At 50.6% G+C, this 9,179-nt stretch overlaps 1 protein-coding gene across 1 annotated transcript; it reads left to right on the forward strand.

Moving 5' to 3' along the window:
• Nucleotides 1-328: 328 nt before the first annotated feature.
• Nucleotides 329-8,709, forward strand: RPN1 (ribophorin I). Its single transcript, XM_037385259.1, has 10 exons — nucleotides 329-589; nucleotides 1,408-1,472; nucleotides 2,982-3,288; nucleotides 3,808-4,017; nucleotides 4,989-5,181; nucleotides 5,511-5,610; nucleotides 5,880-6,018; nucleotides 6,218-6,337; nucleotides 6,813-7,058; nucleotides 8,122-8,709. Exons 1-10 carry the CDS (start codon nucleotides 365-367, stop codon nucleotides 8,302-8,304), a joined length of 1,788 nt encoding a protein of 595 aa, XP_037241156.1. The 5' UTR covers nucleotides 329-364; the 3' UTR covers nucleotides 8,305-8,709.
• The last annotated feature ends 470 nt before the right edge of the window (nucleotides 8,710-9,179 follow it).

The raw sequence follows: 9,179 nt of genomic DNA on the forward strand, positions 1-9,179 counted from the left end.
TGCCGCGCCTCTGGCGCTTGGCCGGCCCCGGGCCCCGGCAGCGCGGCCCGTGTGGAGCCCAGCCGCACCGCGGGCGCCCCTAGCTTGCGGCCCGGTGCTTTCAGCGAGGCGGGAGCGCCCGGGCCTGCGGGAGGCCGGAGCCACCCCGGGGGCTCTGGAGGGGCCCGCCCCGCCGCAGCGCCTCCCGCCCGCCCTTTCTCCCCAGGCACTGACGCGGCCACCTCACCCTGCGGGGGCAGGGCCTGAGGGGCCGGTAGGCGCCGCCATCATGGGCCTCCTCCCCTGCTGGGCGCCGCCATCTTGTGCCCTCCCCGTACAGCGTGGGCGCCGCCATCTTGTGCCCTCCCCGTGCGGTGTGTCGGCCATGGCGGGGCTGCTGTGCCGCCTGCTCCTCTGCCTGGCGGCCGCCGGGGCCGCCGCCGACCTGCTGCTGGAGGAGGTGCGGCGCTCCGTGGACCTCAGCACCCACCTGGCCAAGGTCTCGGCCGAGCTCAGCCTCGCCAATGCAGCGGGCGGCGCAGCCGCCTCCACTTTCCTGCTGGCGCTGGAGCCCGGCCTGGAGCCCCGCCTGGCCTACCTGGGCGTGCAGGTGAGCGAGGGGCGGCGGGGGACGGCGCCCCGCTCCTCGGGGGGGGCGCGGCACGGCCTGGGGCGCTGCGCGGGCCCCGCCGCCCGCAGGGACACGTAGGCACCGCGCCGCGCTCCCCCCGCACGGGCTGCGCCGCCGGCCGGCGTGGCGGGCGGGGACGGGCTGCCCCTCCAGTGCGTGAGGAACAATGAAGCCGGGGGCTGCGGCGGCCGCGGGACGAGGCGCGGTGCCGGCGGAGGGCCGGGCGGCGGGCCGGGCGCTAATTAACGGCGTTAGACTGCGGGCAGAGCGGCCGCGGCCCCTCGCGGGGAGCAGCGCTTGCGGTTCCAGCTGGTGCCGGCCGGGGGTCGGGGTCCAGCGCCTGCCCCCCGGGCCGTACGTGCAAGGGGGCTCTTGTACGGCCAGGAGCGCTTCCACTGAGCTCCTCTGTGCTTGCTGGCTGCCCAAGCCAGACCCCGTGGCCTGCTCGCTCCCCAGCCACCGTAGAAAACTACAAGAGAAATCACAAAAGCAGTTGACCGATAGTCTGGTTTGCAGAAGTTACCGTGACTGTGCTGGCTTGGGAACCAGGCCGAGGGGAACTTGAGAGTGCTAGCAGAAATAACCAGTATCTGTTCTTGCATGCTGACCGCACTGCAATTTGTATTCATGCAAAACATTATTAAAGGGCTTTTATGTATGTATGTAAATAGTTATCAGCTTGTACTTTCTCAGGGAGCATCCCCCTGAAAAATGGATAGGGACCTTCTGGAGTTTGCCCTGGACAAGTTAAGCCTCTTAAACAGTAACACACTCATCAGTCTGTCATTTTGGAACAGGTCAAGGGTGAGGAAGAGGAGGAGAACACCTTGGAAGTGAGAGAGACTAAAGTTAAGGGCAAAAGGTGAGTGTCACCCTCTAATGTCAATACGTGGAGTTGTGCATAGGGGTTCCACCATTGTCCTTATGGTGGAGCAGAAATACTACCCCAGTCCCACATACCTAAAGATCCTAGAGTCTTCTGTTCCTGAAAAGATCCATTCTGTAATCAGGCTGCATCCTGGGGTGCCACAGAGCCAGGGAGCACAGCTCACACAAGCAGCCAAACCCAATTCCTGCAGCCCAAGAGGCTCCAGTAGAAGTCGTTTCCCACCCTTAGATGCTCCTTTCTTGGGAAATAGCGTGTGTGGGTTTAGATCTCTGCACCGAGCCTAGCACAAGCAGTGTATACCTGCTTCTCACAGCCACCCGTGGCTGCTAGGGAGGGGAGAGCATCTCTTAAATGCAACACAGCTGCCTTCAGGGGAGCTCAGCTGTGCGTAGTCTCTTGTACGCAATGCTTTGAGTAATGCCCTGTTCCTTTATTAAGGGACATCAGGTAAAAGAAGCATTATAGCTATGGTCATGCTCTTACCCATTGCTCCCTTTAGAGTTCTCAAACGATTAGCAGTGGTGATTACTGAGAGATTGTAAAGTGCTCTTTGGCTGCCCCCGGAGCACAGCTCTTAGTCTGCGATGTGGGGAGTACGCAGTACGCTGCCTGCTGTGGCCCAGCATGGTCTGTTGCTGCTGCAGGGAGAGAGAATGCTATCTTTTGCATGAGGCTCTGTGCTGCCAAGCTTGGGATGCTTTGCTTACACTGCATATCTGGGCAGGCAGGTGCTTTCTGAGCCGTGAGAGCTGAGAAATAAAGGGTGCTTGTAAAGTGGGTCAGAAGCACCGTGCTGCAGGATTTCAAGAGGACTGTTGAATTGAGTTGCCATGGTAGACCATGGGTTTCTGACCTATCTGGAGGTCTCATGTCATCCTGCTCTGGGCCCACCAGGCATGTATCATCACCGTGGTCCATCTGGTGCATCCTTACAGGTTTGGTGAAATCTCAGTCTTTTCTGTAGAACCTCAGTCCAAAACTGTGCTTATTTTCTGGCCATTCCTTAGTTTCAGGTCCTGTGGGCAAAAAGCTGAGAATGAACAGACTTGGTGGGAACAGGTGGTGAAGATGTTTGTGATTTGTCTTCTGGACATTTGCACATGCTTCCTCTCATTCAAATCATTCTTGTCATCTGGGGAATAGAAAAAGCCCTGCTGAAGCATGCTTTATAAATGCAGAACGAGGGAGGGGAGTGTGTCACCATTCCCTTTCCAAAATGGGAGCCCAGACTTTTTGTGAAGCAAAGACTATAAGTGTGCCTGGGCACAGTTCACCCCTGTGCTGCCTCTTGTCCTGCTTCCCCAGTCCAGAGTAAGTACGCATTCTGGGACCAAACATCTATACACCTTGGAGAAGCAAATAAAATATTGGCCCCAGTCACGCACGATATACGGGCTCCCATACACAGGAGGTGTTGCAGAGGTTGGATCTGATTACTCTCTCAGGGGAGATCTCATATGACTTACCTGTTTTCCCTTCCAGTGGAAAATTCTTCTCTGTGAAGCTGCCATCTCCTTTGGCACCAGGGGCCAAGGTCCGTGTATCTGTTGAAATGGTTTTCACGCACGTCCTGCAGCCCTACCCCACCCACATCACCCAAAGTGAGAAACAGTTTGTGGTCTTTGAAGGAAATCACTATTTCTACTCGCCATACTTCGCCAAGACTCAAACAACCCGGGTCAAACTGGCCTCTAGGAACGTGGAGAGTTACACCAAGCTGGGCAACCCTTCCCGCACTGAAGACATGATTGAATATGGCCCCTTCAAGGATATTCCTCCATACAGCCAGGTAAATATTGGTGCAAAGAGGTTGTGGCTGTGTAGAGAGCGTCTTAGAAACACGGCACCTGTGTCTCAGAGGCTGGAGAGTGGGAATTAGAGGCTTTCATATAAGAATTGCAGGTCAAGCCTGAGTTAGCCTGCATGCAGGCTTGGAACATGCGCTCCAGCAGGGTGCTCCTAGTACAGATGTGATCGCTGACCGCTGCTTGATGTCTACAGAGCGAACCAAGCCAGTTTGTGCATGGTTCTGGCAGGGGTGTATTTGCAGTGGGGAAGACTGCATCTCTAGCACACTCACCACCATAACAGCCAGACACACAGGGTGTGACCTACGAGTACACCCCAGGTACCCAGCGCTCTGTGTGAGCTGGGCTGGGCTGGGGTGGCTCAGTCCCTCCTGTGCAGTCAGCCTCATCTCTTGCAGAGTCTGTCAAGGAGGTTTCTCTGTGGGACACGGAGACAGATAATTATGAGCGGAGGTTGCTCCTTGCTTCAGGTCTAATAGTTTATCTTTTTTCCTCGGTAGGACACTCTGAAGGTGCACTATGAAAATAACAGTCCATTCCTGACCATCACCAGTATGACCCGAGTCATCGAGGTGTCTCATTGGGGGAACATTGCGGTTGAAGAGACGGTTGATTTAAAGCACACCGGAGCAGTGCTGAAAGGGCCTTTCTCCAGATATGACTACCAGAGACAGCCAGACAGTGGGATCTCTTCTGTCAAGTCTTTTAAGGTTCACATTTTGCATAATATTTTTTTTTCCTTTAAACTGTGGCTTCCCCCTTTCTTACATCCCCAGAGGAGAAAAAAAAAAATACAGTTGTCCTTTTCCTTTGCCTCTTCTTTGGTAACCATACCCAAATAATAAGGGAATATTAGAGCTCTGATCTATTTTCAGAGAAAGCTCGTGCTAGATAAGGAATAGGTTTTGGAGGTAGAATTGGGAGGTTATGTGCTTTATTGCATCTGTTCCCCAAACAAATTGCATATACCAGGGCATGTAGTGTTTCTTCACACTCCCACCCCTCCAATCTCAGAGACTCTCTAAAACCCTTAATATCTGCTTTCTGTTTTCTACTGTGCAAGGGCCATTCATTCTGTCCCCACCGTCTTATTTTTAGAGTTGCCTTCTCTGTCATAGTCTCATCATGTCAAGCAGTATTGATTAAAAACTCACCCATTCATTCCTTGCTCACAAAGCACTCAACAGGAGTTAAAGCTGTGGCTTTGCTAGGCAGATGTGAGAAGTATTACGTGTTTTCATCTGAACCAAAATGTTTCTCGCTGCTTGAAGCCTCCAGAATTGATTGTTGTAGTTCTGTAAGGTGGTGCAGCCAAACAGAAATCTCGTTTTGCTGAGTGTAAAGCCAGCAAGCCTAGTGAGCTATGGCAGCGGGCTGGAGTGAAAAGGGAATTGCTGTCCTGGTGGGCATGATGAGATCCCTTGCTGTCTGAGATACTTGAAACTGGGCTGGAGAAAGGCACGTTCATTTAGAGTCCAAGTGATTTTAGTGCTGGCAGCCACTTCTGTGACTGATTGCTTATAATAGCACAATTTTACCACTTGGTGCAACTGAATGGCCATTTTGTCATCTCTCACACGGGAGCGCAGTTTCTCAGCGCTTTAACAGTCATTATTGGGTTTGCCAGTTTCACGGGAAATAACTCCTAGCTGATGCACTTGACTTGCTTCTCTCCGTACAGACCATTCTCCCAGCTGCTGCTCAGGACGTCTATTATAGAGATGAAATCGGGAACATCTCCACCAGCCACCTCCTTGTCCTGGATGATTCCGTGGAGATGGAGATCCGTCCCCGCTTCCCACTTTTTGGGGGATGGAAAACACATTACATCATTGGCTATAACCTGCCGAGCTACGAATACCTCTACAATCTCGGTGGGTGGCATAGGGGAAGGGGGTAAAAAAACCTTCTCCTCTGTGTTTATAGGTGGTTGCTGTACAGTGAAGAATTCAAAGCTGCAGTATGCAGCACCTTAGCAACAACAGTTGCTAGCTATTATTTCTAGAATATGCAAATCCACCTTCTTTTCTTCTTTTCTGTGCTTCCTTCAGGTTTTTGTAGACATCTGGTTAAAATATACTCGAGTGAGCTAGTGCCCCCTGCTGCACAACCGATCCATCCAAATTCTGCTTTTACTTGTGTTAGGAGCTGAGCTTCAGTTCTTTGAGGAATTGTAACCACCCTCTGGCCTGCACTCTCTTAGGTGATCAGTATGCCCTGAAAATGAGGTTTGTCGACCATGTGTTCGATGAGCAAGTTACAGACTCTCTGACTGTCAAGATCGTCCTGCCAGAAGGCGCCAAGTAAGTGTCATTATTCCTGGCTTGTTACTGCAGATAGTGCTGTGTTGGTGGCAACTCTCCAGTCTACTCGAACGGCCTGGGGGCAGTGAAACAAAACTATGACTTTGCACGTGGAGGAGACCTTGGAGCACAGCTTTGCTTCCTTTTAGAGTGGTGTTTAAACTGCATAATTTGCCTTGTGCTAGAGGCCATGGCTGGCCAGCCAACTCCGAGGTTACATCATCTCAGACACTGTATAGTCATATGGGACTGTCTGATTTTATCCACAGGAATATCCACGTGGACAGCCCCTATGAAATCAATCGTGCTTCAGATGAGCTTCACTACACCTATCTGGACACTTTTGGACGTCCAGTTATTGTGGCACACAAGAGCAACCTGGTGGAACAGCACATCCAAGACATTGTGGTGAGTGTGGCCTCCGTGCGTGGTTTGCCTGAGCAGTTGTGCCTCCTCTGAATTTAGGAACACGGTCAAAACACCCGTATTGGGTTCCAGAAATAAATACTTGCTGGACTTCATGTCCAGTTCCACTGCTGTCCGAGGAGGGTAGTTCTCTCTCATAGTAACATGGGTTACTGCTCAGCATTTCAAACTTCTCTTCTAGGTTCATTACACCTTCAACAAAATCTTGATGCTGCAGGAGCCTCTGTTGGTGGTTGGAGCCTTTTATATCTTGTTCTTCACTGTGATCGTCTATGTGAGGCTGGATTTCTCCATCACTAAGGTGCTGTATGATGAAAAGCTCTGCGGGAGCATTAGTAGCTTACTCAGCTGATGGAGATTTTTTCACACCAGTAATTCTCACTGGATGTTCCTGCTGATCAGATATTTTACTAGATGTTTAAATGAAGCCCTTGTTTTATGCTACCTGAGCGTTGATATTTCTGCAGGGTTTGAACTGGTGTACTAAGGCTAGCCAGACTTTTGCCTTCTGGATAGAAAAGAATCCCCCCAAGAAGTAGGGATAGCTGTAATTCTCCTGCAATGTTTTTACTTATTTTGTTAAACTATTTGTTGGGCCAGACTGAGTGCTGAAAGGTGCTGGCTGTAGTCAGTACTTGTACCATTCACCTAATTACTATTGGTTGACTAAGTTGCAAAGGGAGCAGTTTCTGTAACAGGTCCGTGGCAGATTGCAGGCATGGTTTGGTGCAGGTCAAAGATGTGACTGCTTAGATCTTCCCTTTGTCTTCTTGCAGGATCCAGCTGCTGAAGCCAGGATGAAGGTTGCCTGCATCACAGAACAAGTGCTTACTCTGGTGAACAAGAGACTTGGACTGTACCGTCACTTTGATGAAGCAGTGAATAAATACAAGCAGTCGCGGGACATCTCCACGCTGAACAGTGGCAAAAAGTCTTTGGAGACAGAGCACAAGGCCCTGACAAATGAGATAGCGTCTCTGCAGTCTAAACTGAAGACAGAAGGCTCAGACTTGTGTGATAAAGTAAGAAATTCTAGTTTATATTTATAAACTCTTCCTATTGTTGGTTCTATCAAGTATTCTAGGCAAGTTTTAATTTGGGGTTTAGCTTCTGCAGCCTGTATTTGTTGTGGTGGTTTTTTTTCCCACCTCTGGAAATGGCTTGATCCCTGCCAGGGGGTGTGAAGATCAGCTTGTTCTCTTTGCAGTAATCTTGGTTATGCAGCCATTAAGTGCTGCTGTTAAACAGCTGCTTGTGCTGTTTCTTAAACAGCCCTTGAACCAGCTGCATGAGTACAGATTAATGCTTTTGTAACACAATCCTGATGCTTCTGATTGAGCTCATGGTAGAGACACTTAGGTAAAAATGGAAGCTATCAGCGCGTTATCAGTTCTGACTTTACTATTGACACCAGCCAAACCAAAATCTTCTCCCTGATCTCTTGTATTCTTGCACACTTGAATTTGGTGCTGACAGAATTTTAGTAACGTGATGCTCCTCCGGGGGTATTTTGCTGTACCATGTTGAAAGCCACAGCACAGCAAGCACACACCCACTATCCTTTCCTTCCTCCACCATATTTCAACACTTAACCTGCAACAGCCACTTAAACCCAGGTGAGCGACACTTTAGTGTAAGGTCCATTCAACCAGCAGCCCACCTTGCTTAATCTATTATTAACTCAGAGCAGCTCTGTCATTGCAGACCTGCTTCTCACACACCATTAATATTAGCTGTAGGGACACAGCTTCCAGCTGTCATAGTTGTAAATTAGCTTGAAGCCTTTAAAATCTGTCATTAAGCACTCCTTAACAGTCATTGCACCTGTCTCCTGCCAGTATGGCTCCTGGGTCCTCAGAGCCCCTTTATCCGCACTGCTTAATTATCCATTCATGAGATACTCCTCATAACGCAATGCCAGAGTAAGGTGATGGCTCGGGAGGCAATATTCAGGGATCGGAGATGTTTCCTCTTAGCATTGACTTCATCTTTTGCTCCAGCTTCATCCTCTCTTCTATTCCAGCATCACTGTATGGATGGGGTTTTTGTCTCCTCTAATATTCCCTTTGTTTCTTACCCTGTAAGGTAAGCGAGATTCAGAAGCTCGATGGCCAAGTCAAGGAGCTTGTTCTGAAGTCCTCGGTTGAGGCTGAGCGGCTGGTAGCTGGCAAGCTCAAGAAGGACACGTACATTGAGAATGAGAAGATGCATTCCAACAAGCGCCAGGACCTGGTCACCAGAATCGACAACATCCTTGACGCACTGTAACTCTCTGGTTTAGTGAGCATGTGGACGGGAGAAGTATGGAGGAAAATGAGAAGCCTGGGAGTGGATAACTTTGAGCCAAAACTTCTTCCCAGCAAAGTTAGGGGAAAAGTTGACGCGAAATGTATGAGAGTACGTTTTGCATTTAGATTTTTCTATAGAGCCTGTCTGCTCAGCAATACATGCTGTGCAAGGGACCACAACATCATGCTGTTTGGCTGAGTCTCAGCCAGGTTATAAAACAGTCTCCCACTTTTGCTTTTCCCTGTGTAAATGTGCCCTGACTAAAGTGCACACAAACAGCCAGTCTGAGCTCTGACACGCTCATGGCAAATCTGAATGTTGCGCCTCCAGAAAGAATAAAAGACACCTTTGTTCTACTTTGAAATAAAACAACCACTGCCTCTCCTTTACGTGTCATGCTGGGGTGGGGGGAGGCAAAGATGCTGGTGCAGAGGGGCTGGGTGGCCCTGTCCTGCCCATGGCCAGGCAGGGCAGTTCCCCGGGGACCAGCGTTCAGCCCTGACCACTCCTGTCTCCTGTCAGCTATGTGCCCGAAAGGCAGAGCTCTGCCACCCTGCACAGGCAGACCCAAGCAAGGGAGAAAGCCAAGTACTTGTTCCCTAGGGATATGCGTGCACCTACACCCTTACAGGGAGAAAAAACATGCAATATAACTCCTCCTGCTAGTCCCTCTCAGTGTGCCATATGCTTTCCTGCTGCATATGACAACAGTCCTTGCAGCCCTTGTGCTGCCCAAGTAGGCCCTTGCTCACACCTGGGTATCTTGGGCTGTTGCATGCATTTCCCTGCTAATTTCAGTCTTGCAAGATTTTTTTTTTTTCCCCTGTGCCTCTCTGCTTCAGTGCACTGCTAAA

Source organism: Falco rusticolus, chromosome 4 (genome assembly GCF_015220075.1).
Source record: "Falco rusticolus isolate bFalRus1 chromosome 4, bFalRus1.pri, whole genome shotgun sequence".
Lineage (NCBI taxonomy): Eukaryota > Metazoa > Chordata > Aves > Falconiformes > Falconidae > Falco > Falco rusticolus.